Source organism: Acartia tonsa, chromosome 9 (genome assembly GCF_053477335.1).
Source record: "Acartia tonsa isolate MP-2025a chromosome 9, ASM5347733v1, whole genome shotgun sequence".
NCBI lineage: Eukaryota > Metazoa > Arthropoda > Copepoda > Calanoida > Acartiidae > Acartia > Acartia tonsa.
Genome location: NC_137268.1, coordinates 35,523,881 through 35,546,386, shown reverse-complemented (window position 1 = coordinate 35,546,386; position 22,506 = coordinate 35,523,881). Strand labels below are relative to the sequence as shown.

General features: G+C 34.6%; 1 protein-coding gene across 1 annotated transcript in view; it reads left to right on the top strand.

Moving 5' to 3' along the window:
- The window catches only part of LOC145327669 (uncharacterized), a 51,128-nt gene that overhangs the window by 5,846 nt on the left and 22,776 nt on the right, over nucleotides 1–22,506 (top strand). The window contains exons 9-13 of the mRNA XM_080171223.1: nucleotides 2,964–2,996; nucleotides 4,122–4,173; nucleotides 5,478–5,609; nucleotides 6,888–6,930; nucleotides 8,505–8,556. Coding sequence (XP_080027349.1) covers nucleotides 2,964–2,996; nucleotides 4,122–4,173; nucleotides 5,478–5,609; nucleotides 6,888–6,930; nucleotides 8,505–8,556 — 312 coding nt within the window. The remainder of the gene's footprint in view (nucleotides 1–2,963; nucleotides 2,997–4,121; nucleotides 4,174–5,477; nucleotides 5,610–6,887; nucleotides 6,931–8,504; nucleotides 8,557–22,506) is intronic.

Genomic DNA, 22,506 nt, shown 5'->3' with positions numbered 1-22,506 from the left:
GATAGATAGATAGATAGATAGATAGATAGATAGATAGATAGATAGATAGATAGATAGATAGATAGATAGATAGATAGATAGATAGATAGATAGATAGATAGATAGATAGATAGATATATAGATAGATAGATAGATAGATAGATAAGATAGATAAGAGTACCTACTATCCACAGTAAATGATAGCAATTTATTCAAGGACAAATCTTACAAAATACAATAAAAAACTAAATTTAAAGGCTTTAAACAAATATTTAACAGTATCTATTCGATTTTGATACAAATTAAACTTTTTTAATTTTGTCCAACTAGTCAGTGTGATTTGTACTTTAACATTATTGTCTTTATTGCGCAAGTCAAAGATTCCTTCAAATTTCCCAGAAATATTTAGGGTTTTCACTTCTATTTTTTAGAATTTTTGGCTCTAAAAATCTCCATTGTTTAATTTTATAAATTTATTATTTCTCTTGATTCCAATGTAAAATTTTATAGAGAATAAGGACATACGCTACTTTTGATGATATATTAAGAAATAGGTGCTGTAAACCCAAAAGGTACTTTTTTTTAGGAGCCCTGCTTTATACAGGGTGTTTTTTTTAATAAGACAAAAATATTACTTAATTTAACCCACTTGCCATTGACAGAAGTTAATGATCTATATCTTAATTTCTTCATTGGGTTGGGGAGTTTTGTAAAAGAAAAAAATACTTAGCGGTATTCAACAAATTATGCCTTAAAAACCGGTTTTTCTACAGTACCTATTTTTGGAAGATTTTAGAATCATGACAAATTTAAAGGGTGTGCAAAAAGGCCTACATTTTTAAAATTTAAATTGCGCAGCTTGTGTTAATAGTAGAAAAATGTTATGCACACCGTTAGAATTGTCATAAACTCAGGTTTTTAGATATTAAAGAATTATTCCTGTGCTACGCATAGTTCAGGAGCTACGTGGTAAAATGTCCTAACTGACTTAAAACTTTTCAGCCTTTCTCACATTTTCCAACGTAGCTCCTTTACTACAAATAGCATAAGTATGAAACAAATATTTCTAAAAACTAGAGTATATGACGATTCTAAGTATTTTTTTCTTATACAAAACTCCCCAACCCAAATGTTGAAATTAAGATATAGATCATTAACTTCTGTCAATGGCAAGTGGGTTAGATTAAGTAATATTTTTGTCTTATTAAAAAAAACACCCTGTATGTATATGTCCATAGCAGCTATAGAAATATCACGTCGTTAGTTGGGCAGAGGTTCAAACCAACTGTCGCGGGTTTAAATACATCTATAATACAAAGTAGAATGATGTCTGTCTGTCTGTCCGTCTGTCCATCTGAAGCTTAAGATCTCGGTAACCACTGAACCGATTGGATTCTACTCTTCAGGGTATATACCTACTGGTCCTGTGGTGGTTTTAGGCTATTTTCTTGGGGGGTGGGACACCCCCCCCCCCAAGAAACAAAAAAAAAACCCCCCTATTTTTTTTTTTTGGCAGAAGATTTCCTAGGTCCTTTATTTTTTTTTTGCAGAAGATTTCCTAGGTCCTTTATTTTTTTTTGCAGAAGATTTCCTAGGTCCTTTTTTTTTTTTTTGCAGAAGATTTCCTTGGTCCTTTTACGAATTTCACCTTAATTTTTTTTTCATCACCTCTTGGGGCAAAGCCCCTAGAGGCTAGGGGCGAAGCCGCTAGTGAATATATAATTTAGGACAAATTTAGGTTAAATTTTCTAAAAGATTTTCATATACTTAAGATACACTATCTAATACTAATAAATGAATATAAGTATTGATGTATAAGCAATAGGACGGGTTCATATCGGAATTAGACAAAGAGGGGATGTGCAACAGATAAAACTAACTTGAATAAAATTACTGACCAAAAAAGAATTTTAAAAAATTGAGTTTTAGAACACGACCACTTAAAAATGTAATTCATTATTAAAAAATAGGCAAAGACGACATTCAAGCTCACTCCACTTATTATCTCATGGTGCTCCCAGGAAAGGCATTGAGGAGTAGAATCAGGAACTTTTGTCCGTTTCAAAATATCTTGTTCTTAGCCTAAGAAATGGCTAAAAAACCACAATTTTTAAGGTTTATTGAGAATTGTCTAATTTGTAGAGGTTTTTAAAGATTTTCTCAGGCTAGGAACGAGATTTTTTGAAACGGTCAAAAGTTCCTGATTCTACTCCTCAATGCCTTTCCTGGGAGCACCATGAAGCCATATTTTTGATTCATTATTTTTTTTACACCCATATACAAATAGCTATACAATTGAATGTCTGGTCGTCAACGGTTTTAATACTTAGGATAGATTTAAATCATCCAGAGGTGTATCATACTCATATAAATCATTTGCAGATCCCCGCTTTGGTCTCCGAAAAAAATGTCCAAAATCGACACACCCTAATAAGCAACTACCTGGTTTCTGTGGTTGGGGGGGGGGGGGGGGACATTTCATTTGCTTGCAAATTGCTTTCTTCTCTTTGTAGCGACTTGGCTGTGTTGATATTTCCGACGCTAGTAGCTGATATTTTAAGATTGACAATTGACTGTCAGTACAGGGATCTAACCCTATAGACATACAGTTATTTAACTCCTGCAACCCTCTATTCTTTTACTTAAATCTTAAGGGTGTTATTATTAAGTATTAAGTTTTTCCCTTTTTAGTAGCTAAGTGGCAGTATTACAGCGGATGCGCCCAAAGAGGCCTGTAGTGGCAATTTAAATGTATTATTTTATTGTAAATATCTAGTTTGAGAAATAATTTGTCTTTTTTTGGTGATTTCTCTTGGGAAGGTGGTGGTACCCTCCCCCAGAATGGTTATAGACCTTCCAAGGACTTATGAGAAGCTAACATGTAGAGGAGAACCATAACGGTTAAGCAGTTCAGCGAGATCCTTCGGTACAGACAGAAAAATATGCTGTTACTTTATTATAATGATTATTTATATATTTTTTAGTACTGGCTATGTAAATGACGAGACAGACCATATGTAAGTATATTTTTACAGTATGGCTTCGAAACCGATTAATTTCCGCTGGATTAGAACCAGTTCTAAGCTATACCGAAAAATCGTGTATTGCATCGTATTACAGACAATTTTAAACGAATATCAAAATAAAATTTAAAAAAAAGACCTAAAAGGCCCGGGCTAATGAAACTGGTTTGAAACTTTTAATTTTTATTTTAAATATCCGCGGATAGCTGTCTATAATACGATGTGATAAATAACTATTATTTTCTTCACTATGCACTGTAAAAAATTACCCCAAATTATTATTAGGCCCCAAATTAAAAATTTAGCAGTGATTTTTGATTATATTTGTGGGTATAAAACTTTGGCAAACACAATTATTTATAGTCCAATGCCCCCTCCCTCCCCACCGAAAGTGTAGTAAACTTTGACAGAGAAAAAAAATGCTTTTCGAGCAGCTACTCTATAATTCACTTTGTCTGACCATCAGTAAGTCCATAACGCTATGGGGGGAAATGTTTTTCAAGATATATGGATGATTTTTTAGTGAAGTTTCTATATAAAGGGTGAGCAAAAAAATGCGTTCATTTTTAAAATTCAAATTGCGCGGCTTGTGTTAATAGTAGAAAAAAGTTACGCATACTGTTAAAACAGCTATGAAGTCTATTTTTTGGAAATATAAGAACGATTCCTCGGCCACATATAGTTAGGGAGCTACATGTTGAAATGTCCCAACTGACTTAAAACTTGACTTGCTGGTAAAATTTGGGACATTTTACCACACTGCTCCTAGATTATTTGTAGCAGAGGAACCGTTCTTACATTTCCAAAAAATGTAGTTCATAGCGGTTCTAACGGTATGCGTAACATTTTTCTACTATTAACACAAGCCGTGCAATTTTTAAAATATCTGCATTTTTTTAATCACCCTTTACCAATGAGCATCGCCAGTATGTAATTTCCTTTGTCCGTCGGTCTGTCAGGCATGCCACAAATTATAAATATCATGAAATATGTGAGAAAGGTTTCGTGATTCTTGATTTTAACAAAGGATCTTAAGATGTCCTTGTCCGTATTCATATCTATTATGTTTTTGGTGCTTCGCTAGTTCTGGATGTTGTCATCCTTGTTTATTTTTTTAAGGGCTATGGCCGGTTTCAGCACCGATCCCAAATCTGAGGAGGATGTTTATACGGTAAATATTTTAGGGTCGATCCGTTCGTCCGTACGTCCGAAATGGTTAGCACTTTTCGTTAATTCAAATAGGTTATAATTGTCCTATCAATTTGAAACTTAGAAAGCGTAGCAACACTATAATCGTTACCAGAAAGTCTGTACGTCCATTTAAAACAAGCATGTTTTTTTTTACTTTTTTGAAAACAGATTTTTCTATGTTAAAATTATCCTATTCATCTGATTTTTTTGATACTGATTCCTATTACAACAAGGTACAATGTTATAAGCGAAGCATCTCTAAAATCATGTCCTAGAAACGTTAGTATGTCCTTAAACAGTATTGTGTATTTAATCGGTTTTGCTGCCAATTTTTTTTTACAATTTTGTATAGACTTAATATTAAGCTTATTTAGTTCTTGCACTACAAGAGTTAATTTACGTTTTCCTTCCATTTCAAAGCTTCGTTTTTATGGATGCTGTCTTCCTTGTTTACAGCAAACCTTATCTAAATAAAGGATGTGTTCATCTGTCCGTCTGTCCGCCTGGAACATCTAAAAAGCGAAACACAACAAATCAGAATGTCGGACAAACGAACAAGGGATTTAATATTAACGATTATTTAGAAGTTTTAACAAAAATTCCGTGTAAATCTATCTTAAAATTACTCAAATACAGGATACTAAATATTGACATACCTACATTTCAAGACATGATTATATAGATATGCTTTGCTTATAAAATTTTACCGATTTGTCCTAGGAATTAATATTTAAAAAAAATTAATTTAAAGTGTATTTATAAGGCAAAAAACAACAACATAATGTTAAAAATTGATGTACAGACTTCCTAGTAATGATTATACAAATGTCTAAAATATATATATATTTAAGGGGGGGGGGGAGGAGGGCTGGTTATGCCTCTTTGTTTATATTACAATAGAAGAAAATTTCGGCGTTCTCCTCTAAATTTGACTACCCCCCCCTCCCCCGACAGAGAACAACTAACTATTTTAGGTTAGGTTAGGTTATAGGCTAGGGAGAAGAGCGCTGCGGCTAGGCAGGCTAGGGAGCCGAGCGCTGTGGCCAGAGTTCATAATAGAGTTCTGTCGGGGAGGGGGTGGGGGGGGGGGTGTTACTCAAATTTTCAAAAGGATATTAACAAAATTTAAATTTAATTATATATTAACTATTCAGTTATTTATTGCATCGTATTATTGTCTTTTATACGATACGTTACATGATTTTCAGTATGGCTCAGGCTCCGGTTCTAATCCAGCGGATAAAAATTGGTTTCGCAGCCATACTGAGGAAAAAAAACTTTCAGGTTCAATGTTTCCCCCTGGAGTCAATACTGTCAGCACTCTACAACCCTGTGGTCAACCTTTTTGTTCTGGATGTCGAGGGATTCGAGTTGGCCATTCTCAGGGCCATTGACTGGACCAAAGTTGATATAGAGGTAGCTAGACGGATATATAGATAGTTTGATTGATAGATAGATATACATTTATTAAAGCGTCCCGTCCTAGAAAAATATGTTAAGATTTTGGCCTTCAGCCAAAATATGGTTGATTTTTGCAAAAAATGACCCATGCAAAATATTTTTCTGTAATGCAAAAATTGCGACGGTACAATCACTGCAAAGTTTTTGAAATCTGCAAAAAGACCTGTTTTTAAAGTTTTTTACCATCTCAATTTTATAGATTTGGCTGGATACCGTTTTTTCGGTAAATTACCGGGTATCTGGTCGAATAACCGGATATCCGGCCACATAACAGAAAATTTGCCGGATAGCCGGCATTGTAAATCAGTTATATATCCATATCCGTCCAAAAAAGTATCTGGCCCAGCCCTATTACTTTTGTATGCAATTTGACAATTTTGACTTTGGAAGAGTATTTGCTACACCTTCATCTATAATACAAAGTAGAATGATGTCTGTCTGTCTGTTTTTTTTTTTAAAGATTTCCTTGGTCCTGTTTTTTATTTTTTTTGTTGAAGATTTCCTTAGTCCTTTTTTTATGTTTTGCAGAAGATTTCCTAGGTCCTTTTACGAATTTCGCCTTAAATTTTTTGATCACCTCTTCGGGCAAAGCCTCTAGGAGTTTGTTTTGGTTTTTCAGGTTTATATTGACACACTAGAATTGAAATTTTGTAAAAATCTTTAAAATTAAGATGGCACAAAAGCTTTAAGTTTCAGATAAAATTAAATTTAATGGATTTTTACAAATATTTTGGAAGATTTTTTGTACATGATAATTTAAAAAAAAATATCCATAGATAGCACCACCAGATATTCCGTAGAGGGTGGGTAAAAAATGTGTAGAAGATGTTAAAGATAAGATAGATAGATAGGTAGATAAATACATACCTAGATATAGTTTCATCAAAATTTTAAATTATAGAGCAGCTTTGCTTAAAAATCTAGAACTAAATTAAAAGATTTTTTCGCAGATATTTTGATAATAGCTATTACTCGCATTATATTATAGAACGTTTCTTGCGGATAATAAAATAAAAACAATTGAGAACTAGTACCAGTTTTGATGGCCCAAAGGAACTGAAGGCCCAGGATAGAAAAAGATTTAATTTATTTTTTTAGATTTTACTATTAGTGAAAAATTGTCCACAATACAATATTGTACTTCGTTTCTCAGTATGGATCAGAACCGGTTCTAATCCAGCGAATATTAATCGGATTCGTTGAAGCTATTTCGGAAAATTTCTACTTTTTCAGGTTTTGTCCGTTGAAGTTGATTTGGCGGGAATAATGATGAAAGGTGATTATCAAGAATCTAAAGGGATAAGACAATGGCCGATAAAATTATGTACATTCCTAATTATTGGTTGAACATTTAAATACTCAACTAAATAAATAAACCAATAAAGATTTGATAAAAGTTCCCACGGTTGTTAAGCCAACTTATATAAAAACGTTATTATTAAACTTTTGGGACTACCCTGTTCAGGAGAACCCGATCGGTTCAGCGGTTAGCGAGGTCCTTCTGTACAGGTAAACAGACAAACAAACATCCTGTTACATTATTATAAGGATTGTCTATTCCCTTGGCTTAATTTAAAAGATTCGGAAACACGAATTTTGAAGTTTTTTTAGCTTGCATCTCCACCACAAAGACGAAGAAAGTCTCTCAAAAAATCAGCATGTTACATCATAAAAACGAGTGATTATCCATCTCTTTTTTAGGGGTTTTCTTTCCCACTCCTCCTCTCCTCATCGCTCATTTTTATGACGTCATTGAGGGACTTTCTTCGTCTTCCTTCACCACACAATTAGTTTGCGAGATCTATACGCAAAAATCTACATAATAGGATGAATGACGGGATTCTTAGCAGAAACAAGGATGACATTATCCATAAAAGCGAAGCTCTGAAACGGTAGGACAAAAGGGCATTAACACTTATATGGTGTCAGAACTGAATAATCAGAATATAAATGTATAACAGTAGAAGCAAAATTGTAAGTAAATTTGCTGAAAAATTGCTTGATGCGGGATAATGTTTAAGGACATACTTACATTTTTAGGACTTGATTATAGAAAAGCTTCGCTTTTAAAAATCTATTTTTAATACAAATTCACTGGATTGTAAAAGGTTAAATACAATTTTCATTTATAAACAAGAATGACAACATCCATAAGCACGAAGCCCTGAATCAGTATGACAGACGAATATTAACTTTTGTAGAGTGTCAGAATATATAAATATATAAGTTTTGACAAAATTATACGTAAATTTGTTGCAAAACTTCTTAAATACAGAATACTGTTTAAGGATATACTGACATTCTTAGGACTTGAATATAGAGATGCTTCTCCTATAAAATTGTATCTTATTGATTAAGGAATCAGTACAGCAAAAATCAGATCAATCGGACGATTATATCACATAAAAAATTGCTGTTAAAAAAGTTTTTATAAAAATGTTTAAAATGGACGTACGGACATTCTGGTAACGATTATAGATATATGCTTTGCTTTCTAAATCGTACCTAACTACAAGAGGAATCATCATACAAAGTTTTAAGTTGATAGGACAATTCTAACATGCCTAAATTAACGAAAAAAGCTATCAGTTACGGATGGACCGATCCTAATTATAGAAAAGCTTCGCTATAAAAAAAATTTCAGTCTGAATTAGAAATTTATGAACCTAGTAAAAGTGGCTGACTCAGATTAGGACGCCAGAAAAAAATTAACCAATCAGAGGCCACTATAAATTTTACCATTGGTCAATTAGAGTGTATACTGGCCTCTCATTGGTTAATTTTTTTCTGACGTCATAATCTGAGTCAGCCACTGTTACTAGGTTCAAAATTTATTATATTGATATTTAGATTCATCTGTGCATATGATAAGAGAATTCATGAAGAGTAAAGGATATCAGAGGTAATATTTATAATCATCTACATATCTATCTATCTATCTATCTATCTATCTATCTTTTTATCTATCTATCTATCTATCTATCTATCTATCTATCTATCTATCTATCTATGAGACCGCCTATTTTGTCCCTTTTTTGTATCTCTTTTGAAAAGTGCGACACCCTGTGACGTCAATGAAATAGGAAGAGTTGATCGTAATAAAATTAACAACTTTTTTTAAAATAACTATTTTTAATGCTTAAAAAAAATATTAAAAATCTTAAAAACAATACATAATTTCTATAAAACGTATTTGCTTCTTTTTTTTGTAACAAAATTAGTTTTTTTGCTACTTTTTAAATAAATTCAATCTTCAATGTTCATCACATCAGCTGATTTCTATTTTTTATTATTGTTTTGATTGTTATTAGAGGCGTGTTATAATTTTCATAACAATTTTAAAATTTGTTGAAAATATTAAAATTATAGAAATATAGAATAAAATATAGAAAGTGATGGTACTTTATAATCATTAATAGGTCCGTTATAAACATTTATTGTTACTTAATGCATACAAAATATAATTAAAGGAATAATATTGCCAGCTTTAAATTATTATAAGAGCTAATTTAGTACAAACCAAAACTGAAGAAAACTTTTAAAAATACCATTTGTATTGCATCTAGACAACAAATGATGCTCAGTTTAGGTTATGTTTGATTAAGTAGATGTAAGAGAAGGGTTTATTTATTCATCTTTAAATTATACTTTTGACAGTAATTGTCGGTTTTTATGGATGGGGTCGAATGGGGTACGGACGGAGGGGGGAATGAGCGGCGAAGGGGTCATCGGGGGGGGGGGGGGGGAGGGAAGACTCAGCATTAGAACTTTATATTATTTGATGAAATTTATTTTAATTGATGACGTTGGGGCCAGCTTCTTTGGCAAGGACCCAGGCCAGCTAGGCTATCCTATCCCTTGATCATATATGTAAAGTTGTGGAGGACCCAAAAGATTCCATCTGAAAAGGGAAAGTCTCTCATCCTAGGCACTGTGTAGAATTTGGGGGGGCCCCAGCGACACGGAAGCTGGAATCGCCAGAAGGGGGAGAGAGGTACTCTCTCCAGTGTACCAGGGAAGGTCAAATGGTTGTAGCAGAAGAAATTCTATGGTTTCTTGGATATCTTGAAACCGGTTTATGATAATAACAATAATAAAATGGAAATCTCATAATTCGCTCTTTTTTTAAGTTCAACTACAAATCCTAGCGATTTTAAAAGACTAAAAATGATTAAAAGATTTTAGAATAAAATAAGCATAATATTTGAATTGTAAACCTAGATATTTAATTACATCCAAGAAAAGCCACAAGGCAAATAAATTAAAGAGTAACTGCACTGTTGATCAACAACTTTTGGGCTGGAAATCCATAGTTTGAAAATTATAGGACAACTCTAACATGCTTAAATTAATCAATTTATCGCCTCATATTATAGACAGCTTTCCACGGTTATTTAGAATGAAAACATATACAAATAAAACCAGTTTTGTGGGCCCTGAGGTGTCTAAGGCCCGTGGTAAAAAAATTAGCATTAATTTTATGATTTTTATTTTAATAATTGTGGAAATTTGACTGTAATACCAAGTTAAACATTATTTTTCAGTATTGCATAGAGCCGGTTCTAATCCAGCGGATATAAATCGGTTTGGAAGCCATACTGGAATAGGTATTTATCGCATTGTATTATAGACAGCTTTCCACAGTTATTTAGAATAAAAAAATATACAAATGAAACCAGTTTTGTTTGCCCTGAGGTGCCTGAGACCAATGCTAAAAAATTAAACATTATTTTATGATTTCTATTTTAATAATTGGAAATTTGACTGTAAAACAAAGCTAAACATGATTTTTCAGTATTGCTTAGAGCCAGTTCTAATCCATCTTATATAAATCGGTTTGAAGCTATACTGGAATATATATTTATCGCATTGTATTATAGACAGCTTTCCACAGTTATTTATAATGAAAAAATATACAAATAAAACCATTTTTGTGGGCCCTGATGTGCCTAAGGCCTGTGGTAAAAAATTAACATTAATTTTATGATTTTTATTTTAATAATTGTGGAAATTTGACTGTAATACGAAGATAAACATGATTTTTCAGTATTGCTTAGAGCCAGTTCTAATCCATCGGATATAAATCAGTTTGAAGCCATACTGGACTAGTTATTTATTGCATTGTATTATAGACAGCTGTCTGCGGATACTAAAATGGAAAATTATAAGATTAAAACCAGTTTTGTGATAAAGGCCTGTGATATAAAAACTGACATATTATTTATGATTTTTATTTTAGTAATTGTGGGAAAATGTGGAAATTTGACTGTAATATGAAGCTAAACATGATTTTTCAGTATGGCTTAGAACCGGTTCTTATTCAGCGGATATAAATTGGTTTGGAAGTCATACTGGAATAGTTATTTATTGCATTGTATTATAGAAAGCTGTCCACGGATATTAAAATGGAAAATTAAACTGTTTTTAAACTATTTTTGAAAGGTATATAAAAAACATACTGTGACACCTGTAGAATCATACTGCAAAGCCAAAAATAAGAACAATTGCCCACGTCGATTTTTATTAGGATTTTAAAGTTTATTTTTTACTATGGATTCAATAAATTTTACTGAATCATGATGTTTCTTTCCTTTGTGGGTAAAATACTCAGCTTTTAGAGTGTCTTGCGTCATAAATATTGTATGCTAGTATACAGTAAAGTTACATGTTTTGATTTTATCAATCAAAACTAATTAAAAATTAATTCTTTATAATATATCAATGAATTAACATAAAAATGTTTCATGTCTATAAACAAGTCCTAAAAATTTAAGTATGTCCTTAAACAGTATTGTGGTATTCACCATCCAAGTTTATGTATCCCCATCCCTGTCCACATTCCTATACTTCTCTGGCTGAGTCAGACCTCCACTTGTAACCGCCACTATACTCCATCCTGCTGTGTTGAGAGCTAGTTGATTGTTGCAGGCCAAAGAGTGAATACTTCTCTCCCGTCTGCATTCGGTTAGATACAAGCCTATAAGTCTAGGCTGGCGGTATCTATATTTCCCACGTGTTCAAGTACGTCGTTTCTTACCTAACTAAGAAACAGGACGTCCAAACCTTTAATTGATATCATATTAAATATATCCTATAATAATAATCCCATTAATCTGCCTATTTCTAACCAGTTTTAATTGCTTAATAAATGTTGTATTTTTTATAAATACCTTGTTATATTATTGATATTTAATTGTATCGAAGCTACTCTATACTCGTATTCCAGTCTGTCTGTACATCCCCTCATACGTCATTTTGGCGCAGTCTTGTCTACCACTCAATTTTTGAGGGGGGAAGGTATAGATAATTAGCGTACAGACAAAATTAAATTGTAAAGTAGCTTCGATTGCAAAGTGAAATTAATATTTTCCTGATAACTAAGTTTATTCACGGAAACAGTTTATAGTAACAATTTGTTACAGAATATTTCTAATAATTATTTCGTGGCAAACTGCCAAATAAAGATAAAAAGGAACCCGCCTTTTATTTTCACACTAGTATTTAATTTCACACATATCCATATTTTCTCCTTAAAAACAGGAAGAAAGGGATATTCCCAAGTTCTTAAAAAAGTTTCGTGGTAGACAAAGCAGTGTTAACGAACACTACACTCCAGCACCATGACCGATAATGTCAAGAAAGGGGATAATGATAAAACCAAACCGCCGCCTCCGCCGGCTCCGGCCGTCCCTGGTACCTCGCAGCAGCAGCAGGCTGACCCGCTTTCCCCTGAAAAAATCAAAGAACTCATATCGGAAGCGTTAAATGTTAAGTTAAACGAATACTCGTCACATTATAGAGATTTAATAAAACAAGAATCCGAGATTATGCAGCTCGAAATAGAAACAAAATGGGCAGGGTTTAAGGACACGGAATCACATCGCAGATTATTAGCCGACACCGACATTTTAGATCTAAAACGTAGAGTATCAAAACTCCCAGCGGACGGAAATCTTGGCCCATTGTTTGCGGAAAAAACGTTAAACGAAAGTCTTAACATGACTCATTTTAACACCATAGGTGATGATTCAATTAATGCCACTTTTTATGACCGGATATCGGTCCAGCAAAAGATAAACGTGGTCGAATGGGTCGCCAAGGATAGGATGACAGCCCCAGGTTGTATGGCCTATTCAATTGTAGGCTTTATAGGTCCGGCGGATAATGACAATTGGATGAATGTAAGAGAAACTTCTCTAACAGAATATGAAAAAACCTTATTAGAGAGGATTCCCTTTATCCCTGATAGGATTAAGTCGTTAGAGCCCCTCCGTAGACCTACAAGGTCTGCACCCAATGTAGCAACAAGACCCTCTACAAGAAACACGCCAAACACAGGCACAGCCGCAACGGCAACAACTAGCGCCGCCGACGATGACTTTATTAAAGAATGCTTTATTAAGGGACAAAAATGGGATTCCGATTTTGCGAGGGATGCCCCTAGGTGGGACGGTAGGGCCGACTTTGATAATTTCTTTTCTAATATGTGGAGGGTTGCAAAGACATACAGAATCTGTGACCCAATCCTTTTTAAGGATATTTTATACCAGCGAATTTATGACTCTAGAGGGGAACGATTAGGAGACTTAATTACGCCTGAAAGAAATCAGGCCTTATCTGCTTTAAGTTATTACCTGATGATTAGGAGGCTGGTCACTCCTTTCTCGGATCCAGAAGTAGCCTCTCAGTACTTCTACAACCTAAAACAGGAGACTAATCAACCCCTTGACACCTATTTTGAAAACAAACTTAGGGTGTTCAAACTCATGAATCCTGGCCTCATACCTAAAAAGAAGTGGAAAGAATTCTATCTTAACGTTAGCAAAAATCTGCTGTATACCAACCTTGCCATGGACATGGCCAATTACGTTGAGAGTATGCAATTTTTGGACGATTACAACGCTTACTTAAATAAACTTATTAACCTCGGACAAAGATACGTTAATTGGGATGGGTCTGGCCATATTAGCAAGGAAAACCTTTCGGCTTGCTATTCTCAAGCCATGGAAATGTTCCTACCTAAAAATTCTGCGGAAACGAAAAAACAACCCATAATCAGCATTATCGAAGATAATATCCCCACTAACACGGCAATGTATAAGGAAAACTTAACCGAAGAACCTGACGAGGTTCCCTCTTGGGTAGATCATGAGGATGATCCTATTGCTTGGGATCAAATCGAGGGCGTTATAGGAGCCTTTAATGGGAGGAGTAAAAATATTAAATGCTGGCATTGTAATATCCCTGGCCATGTAGTGCAGAATTGCAACAAAAAGAAAGCTGGGGAGCCCCCAAATCCTGAGTCCCGCTTTGGTAAAACACGGAGTAAATTCACGCCTAGAAAAGCTCCAAGTAATAGTAATAAAATACCTGAGCAGTATGCGCGTAAAACTATCAACCAAATGGATCAGGAAGCCAGCGAGGAATCTGAAATAGATAAATATGTACAAGCGATTGTTAAAAATCACGTCCACTAGATGTAAAAGTGGATTTATGCGATATTAATTGTCCCTATCCCAGAAAATAAAAATTTGCTGAATGAATTTCATATTTTGATATGAAAGATAAACAAAATATCCCATGCCAAGCTAAGCTTGCAAATTCCTTAATATCAAATATCCCTTGCCAAGCAATGCTTTGGCGCGAAAAAATAAAACAAATTATTATTATAAGTCTGACTAAGCAACACAAAATAAACTCCTCCCCCTCCTTTCCCTATCCAAATGTAGCTGATACAGGAAATTGGGGGAAATAGGGAAGTAACCTGAGGAGCATTTCACATGCACTTAATATTTCCATTTTTTAAAATCTAATAGTCTTTATCAAGAAGCTAACAAGTGAATACCTATTTTCTATTTAGTAGTATTTATTTTTTTAATATCGCATGATCTATCTAAAATGTAAATATCGTATATTTTGAATGTATATATATTAGAATCTAAAACATTCTAGTTCAATTTTTAACCGCTAGGGGAACTTAAGCGAATTATCTGTATATAAACAATGATTCTTGAGTTGAACCCTCAGTATCAATTTTATCTGAGAGTTGCTCACTCTTAGCCTCTGATTTTTGTAGCTGAAATATCTCAGCAATTATGTATAATAACTTATTCATATGGATAAATATTATTGCATTTTGTACAGTGACAATAATAGAACTATATTTAATTTATTATGTATCCGAAAGATGTCGCCTAGAATGCTACCGCGGTCCGTATAAGTAAATGATAAGATTAAGAAGGGGGGGGTCTACTGGAAAATCTGTATAAATACGAGCAAATTTCCAAATCTAATTCAGTTGTTCTTCAGTTCTTTGTTGTTATCATTTACTCTCTGATTTTTGAGCTGCAATCAAGCAGCATTTAAAAATTAAAAACTTTAATCACTTGAGATGTGATTAATAAAATCTTAAAACATTTTGATTAAATTATTTTCCGCTAGGATTACTAGCAGAATGAAATAAAGTTAGTTCTATTAGCTTCCGCTAGGATTACCAGCGGAATAAAAAGCCTATATAAAAGTGAATGCACATTATTAATCAAGGCCAGTTACTATCAAAGCAGTTACTACAAACCACATCCTATTTTTTTAAGCTGATTTCAGCATTAATTATACTCTAGTAAATATATAAACTTGTTCTACCCCATAGGTGGAAAAATTAAGTATAAATACTAACAATATCAGAATAATAAACCAGTCATCATTGACCCTCTTTATTATATTAGCCATATCTAATAATTTTTGAGCTATAATTTAGCGCTAACTTTATATTATTTGTATCGTGAATCAGATACTAACTAATGACACTATATTTTGTATAAATACAGATATAAGTCAAAAAATAAGTCAGTCTGTTTTTAATGTCTTGTTAGTTGCAAGCTGAACACTTATTTTTAAGCTACTTTGTAGCCCTTCAATCTTTCGAAAACTTTTAGTTCAGTTTTATTCCGATAGGTTTCTATCATATATCCAAGTATATAAATAAGGACCCGTATTAAAGTTAAGTAGTTTCTTTAGAATTATCAACATTCTCATGCTTATTGAGAAATTTCTGGAGCTGAAAAGCGCTTGATAAAAAACTTAATGAAACCCAGAAAGTTATATAAAATTAATTTAACAATTAACCATATTGTTAAAACATTTCATTATTTAAAAAATTTCGACAGACAACTATACCTGGAACACAGGAAATCTCTGTGTGAGGATTACCATCGTCTAACCGCTGAGGTGGGGATCTTGGAAAATATGCATCTTAGGCTTCGACTAAAAATATAATTTATTTTATAATGCCTATCTGTGCAAAACTAAAAGTTCTTAATCCCGTGGGGGGGGAATTCCTGCAACACGCTTTAGTGGATACAGGAAACAACTTTAGGTCCCTTATTTCTAAAGAAATCTTAGATGATAATAAAATCACATTCACCCCTGCCAATCTTAGCGCTCTGTCTGTAGATTTAAAACCAGTAAATATCATAGGACACGTGAGTTTAAAATTCAGCTTTGATGGGTCAGATAAAATATTCGAAGAAACGTTTTACATCCCTGAAACGACGTCTAAAATTATAAATCTAGGATATGAATTTCTCAAAGTTAATCGAATTAATTTGTTACTAGATAAGTTCTCCTTTGAGCTCCCCACTGGTGAGCAAATCCCCATAGAAAATTCAACAATTAATATAGTTGAAGAAAGTAAAAACATACCCTTAATTCCTACAAATAATGTTCATACGGAACAAAACTCCCTTATCCCAGGAATAAATTGGAGTAACCAGGGGGGGGCTGGGACATTAAAACAAAATAAAACATGCGTAAAATTAGCAAAGAAAACAACATTCTTGCCGGGGGGGAATACAACGGTGATAACAATTCCTATTCATCAGAAAAATAGGAAGCTGTATATATCCCCAAATAATTCTAAAATGACAAGCCATAACGGCTTAATGCTTATGGAGGGTATTTATAATGTAAATGAGAAGGGAGAATGTTGGGTAAATTTTGTCAATTTAGCAGGAAAAAATATTACCTTATTGGATAACGTTAAAGTTGGATATTGCTTTGAATTCGAATCAGATTCCCCAAATTCCTGCAATAAAAGTATTAATCAAATAAATGAATTGTCAGGAACTACACTTCTTAAGAGAATTAAATTCATTAAAGAAAAATTTGACTTAGAAAATAGTGATCTTATCAAAAATAACCCAGGGATGAAGGAAAAGGTAGTAAAATTATGCCTTGATCATTTCGATATATTTTCGGTTGACGATGCCGATATCGGTAACTGCGATCTCTTACAGTATAAAATAGACTTGATCCCCGGGGCTAAACCTATTAAGGCTAGAAACATTCAATTAAACCCATTATACGAAGCCAAATTAAAAGAACAAATTGAAAATTGGCTAAGGGGGGGCGTCATTGAGGAGGGCTACAGCGAGTGGTCCTCCCCAATCTTTGCGGTAAAGAAAAAACCAACGGCTGGGGGGGAAGGCAAGCTTAGGTTCGTTATCGATTTTCGTGCGCTTAATAGTGTAACACGAAAAATTAATTGGCCCCTTCCCCTGATTTCTAGTAATTTAGAAAAATTAGGCACTGGTAATGTATTTACCACCCTCGACTTGACTAGCGCATTCCATGCGCTAGCCATTTCGAAGGAAAGTAAACACTTGACAGCGTTCACAGCCCTTAACAGGCAGTATCTTTTCAAGAAACTGCCGTTCGGACTGTGTAACGCGCCAAGTGTTTTCTGCCATTTGATGGACAGAGTCCTAACCCTTATCCCTGGCTTATACGAATTTATAATTTCTTACCTTGATGATCTTATTATTTTCTCAAAGAATGTTGAGGAACATCTGAAACATCTCAGAAAACTCTTCGGAGTCCTAAAAATAGCAAAACTTAAGTTAAATCTAGCCAAATGTAAATTCTTCACATCCGAATGTACATATTTAGGTCATATAGTCAGTTCCCAAGGACTTAAAATGAACCCCGCATATTTAGATCAAATTAAAAATTGGAGCAGGCCCAGGACAGGCAAGGAACTCCAGCGTTTCCTGGGCTTCTCCAATTATTATAGGGCCTATTTCCCATCCTATGCGAAAAATTCTTGTACCCTAGACGAACACAGAAACGATAAAGTTATCGAATGGACCAATTCCCTATCAAAAGATTGGGAAAATTTCATAAATATGTTCTCAAATTCTATAAGTAAAGGCTATCCCCAGTGGGATAATCCTAACCCCTTTATAGTAGACGTAGATTTTTCTACGAGTTATTTCGCTGGAATTCTCAGCCAAAATCAGGGGGGGGAAGAAAGAATTATTGGAATATGTTCCAAAAAATGTAACGGGGCAGAGAAAAATTATCCAAGTTATAAAGGCGAATTAGCATGTCTAGTATTTGTTCTTAAAACCTTTCTTCATTATTTAAGATTTAGAAACTTTATTGTGCGTACAGATTCGATTTCCTTAGTTCATTACAAAAAATGGCAAAAAGGAACAATAAATGGTGTAACTCTGAGATGGATTTTCTTCATCCAAAGTTTTGACTTTACAGTAATTCATCGGAAGGGTAGGGACCATTGCAATGCCGACAATCTATCTAGAGGGCAATTTTTATGCAAAGAACATAAGGAAACCGATTGTGAAAAATGTACTAGCTCATTTACCTTGGATCCTTATGAACAGGATTGCCCATACCAAGACCAGATTTTTGAGTTACATTCGGCTTCGGAAGTCGGTGTGCACAATGTTTGGCAATCTGAAACACAAAAAGATCAAGTATTATCTGAAATTCGTAGGTGGATATTCGAAAAAAAGAAGTTGTCGAGTTTTGAAAAAGCTGAACTAACCGGCCGGAAAGAGGTCCTTTTTAAATTAATAGAACATTTATACGTTATGGAAGGACTTCTAATATTTAGACAACCTCTTAGCAATGGAACATTCATTGAAAGACCCGTCGTACCCATTGGATTATATAATAAAGTTTTTGAATTGGCACATAATAATAGTATAGGTCACAAGGGGGTTAACGAAACAACACGCAAGATAAATGAAAGATTCTTCCTTATAGGAATTAATAAGTTTGTCGAATCACGCATCAAAAATTGTATTACCTGCCTAAGAAAAATAGGGCAGGTACCTAAACACAAACAACCTATCACCCATTCAGCCATTAGTCACGAGATTTTTGGCCAGGTATCAGTAGACCTTATCGGTCCTTTAACCCCTAACTATTTTCAAGGACAACATGTCCGTTACATATTTATCCTAGTTGACCTATTCTCTAGGTACATTATCGCTCACCCCATCAAGGACGCCACCGTGGAAAGCACGGTGAAGGTCATCCTTGAACAGGTGGTACCCACCTACGGCTTATTTCGGTCATTGAGGAGTGACAGGGGAACAAATTTTACTGGGGAAGTTTTCAAAAAAGTTATGGATGAACTAGGTATCGAAACTAAACTTATTCCCCCAAGAAACCCTAATAGTAACCCATGTGAAAGGCATAATCAAAGCATTTATGCAGGTCTAAGATCCGATGACCGATTCGAAAGTAAAGACTGGGCAAGAAAATTAGCTTTGACCACTTTTGTAATTAACTCTAGTATGTCTAGAAGAACGGGGTATACGCCATATTACCTTATGTTCGGCAGACAACCAACTCTCAATCTCGATTTCTTCTCTCCAATCTTGCAGAAAAGGCAGGACATTGACTGCAGGTCTTACTTAAACTACCTAAAAAATTTGGAAGAAATTATTGCACAGGTTTCCAAAAAATCTAAGATCTATTTAGAGTTCCAAAATAAATCTAGGAAGGCTTCATCTCCCCTTTTCGTTAACGACGTGGTCTTTGCATTTTTTAACCTAGTCAAGATAGGGGTCAGTAAAAAATTGCAATCTTTCTATGGGGGTCCTTTTATCGTAACAAAAAAATTCTCAGAGGCCCTTTTTGAACTCAGTCCCTTTGGATCAAATCCAATAAAAACTAACCAAGTTGTTAGTAGAGATAAAATACGAAAAATAGATTCTAAAATAGAATTATTGGGGGAAACACTTTCCTTTAACGTCTTTCCAATTGAGGAAATCGTCCCGTCTGAGGAAATAACCTTGACAATAGATAATACCGGGCAAACCGAAATAAACGATAATAAAGGTATGGAAAATGACGATTTTACCTACCTAGATAACGATGGTGACGATTTTATAGAAAGAAACCCTGAAACTAGTCAGGACTTACCCCAGGGGGAGGTGGATTGTGATGGGGGAGGGGATATAATGGAAAAAAACTCACCATTTGAGTCACAGCCCAAAGACCAAGAACCCCCTGGCGCAGATCGGTCATCCGGTCCTCACATCCACGTCGAAAATAGTTTCTTGGAAGAAACCGTCCCGTCCGAGGCTTCTTTCTTCGCACAAAGACCCAAACAATCCAGCCCTGAAAAGGTTATTAATGTTAACAAACAAAGCATAGTACCCAAGTATATATTAGAAGAAGAAAGAAAAACTAGGTCACAAGGGGGGGATAACCGCATACATGTCCAAATCGGACTGCATAATCCAATTAAAAGGAAGAAATAAAATGTATATAAAATGTATAATTATATAAAACCAAGGTGGCAAATGTATATAGCTTAATCTACGTATGTATAATAACGAAAATAAACAAAAAAAAATATATGTTAAAACTAACTAATTAACATATTTCAGAGAAAAACGAGAAGCATAAAAATAAAATGCAGCATCATTTGGCAAAGGCACCAGGAGCTCGAGGTAAATTTATTTTGGGATTCTTGGGGCTTTTTATTATTTTGGCAAAATCAAATGCGTCCGAAATAATACAAATAGATGCGACTCAATGTGTAGCAAACGAAAATCCGCGTTTGAAAATCTCTGAATGCGCTGCGTTTCTTAATATTACCAATATTGAACAAAAACAATTTCACCTGCTGCAAAAGGTTGAAAGAAAAATTATACCTGGAATTCGTTGTCACCTCCGAACCAGTACTCATTACTGGTATTGTGGCAGATATAGCCACATACACCTCGCTGCTCCAGCACTCGTGGAGATACCGAACCTCGTAACTTATGAAGACTGTTACACCATGTCCAAAACTAAAATATTTAACTTTGAAGGGAAATCAGTCTCAGTGTATGAACACCAGATGTCATACACGCGTTTCCTGATAAACGGGACACTTACTTACCCCAACGACCTCCTTAACGGCATCGACCCCGCCTGCGAGGGAAACGGCGTAACCATTAACGGCATTTTTATCCCTGGGACATTTGAGGAAAAACAAATAGGGGTCCAGGCTGAGCCTGTTGAATTATTACAAACAAAAGCGGGCTGTTACCTGGGCAGTCACTGGGTGGGAAACAATTGTTTAGATCACAATCTGAGAATAGGCTACGATAGAATTATCTCAGATGATAAAACTGATAGCGCACAAAAATTCACTTCTCCTTGGCGAACAGTAGACATCTTTAATATTTCATTGTTTACATTTGAAGGAGAACAGGGTGCCCAAAAATATCTAGTGATCGATCCCCAAATTACGCTAGCGCTAGAACTTAAAGATAAGAAACATTTTGAAAATCTAATTCCCGAATTATTTTATTACAAAACTAATATTGATAACTTAATGGTATGGTTCACAAATTCTATAAAACCATATTTCCCACTCTTAAACGCTAAAGAAAAAGATGACATGTTACCACTAGAGATTTTCTATTCCTACCAACAATATAATAAATTAATTGTCCCCGAAACTCGCTGTTTACAGAACCATTTTATGTCTAAAAGCAGTATTCAGACTCATCGTAAAAAACTAGTTAGGGCGCTCGGTGAGCTGGATTTAGTAATACAGTGTGATAATCTTAAAATCAATGTTTCTTTGGGAGAAAATTTACCCTGTTTTGTGGATCATTTCTCGGTTTCAATCAATAATAAGACTATGGGAATATCACCATTTTCACGCAGATTGGTTAACACCACCCATTTAACTCCAACTAAATGTTCCGAAAATCCAATTTTCTTACATTTGTACCAAGGAAAATTCCTTGGGAATCAAGGGCAGGGTATGCAAATACTAAATGTAAACCAATATCTCATGGATAAACCGATTAGCCTATTCCTATATCATTCTTGGCAAAGCCTAGAAAAAACTAATTTCTCAGAAAGTGCCGAGGAATTATACCTCAGCCAACTTGCCGCAGACTCCAATAATTTTGAAGTAAAAATAACTGACTCCTGGTTTATTCAAACGTATCATAAGGTGGTTGATTTCCTATCTAGTACTTGGTATCATATAGTGCTTGTAGTAGCAGCCATCTTTACAGGAATAGGGTCGTTATTATGCGTCGCTTTTATCATTTACATACTAGCCTGCACCAAAATTCACGCGTACAAAGAAGGAGGTACGAGTGAAACACACGAATTGCGGGATTTTACAAATAATGGGGAAAACTAATCCCCAAACACGGACGACCTGTATCAGACATATATACCTATAAGGTTGTCGTCCCTAAAGGTCGTCTTTGTAAAAATATTTCCTTATTCGGTATAAGGAATTAATGACCCTTAATTTTAAGTTTATTATTTTTGTTTTAGGATATCCCAGGCGGAATTTTTCAAGGGGTTTTCACCACTCCCATGGGGCCGGTCACTCTTCATACCGTCGAGAATATGAAGAGGCACCCTTTTACAATGAAGAGGACTATTATTATGACAGCAATCATGGCTATCCCCAGGGCGGCCCTGAGGAAGCCTACTATGAACCTGACGAGAACAGGTATCAGCCGCGAGTAAAACCGCCGCGCAACCCTGAAAACCTCAGTGAACTTCAATGTGTCTCAAG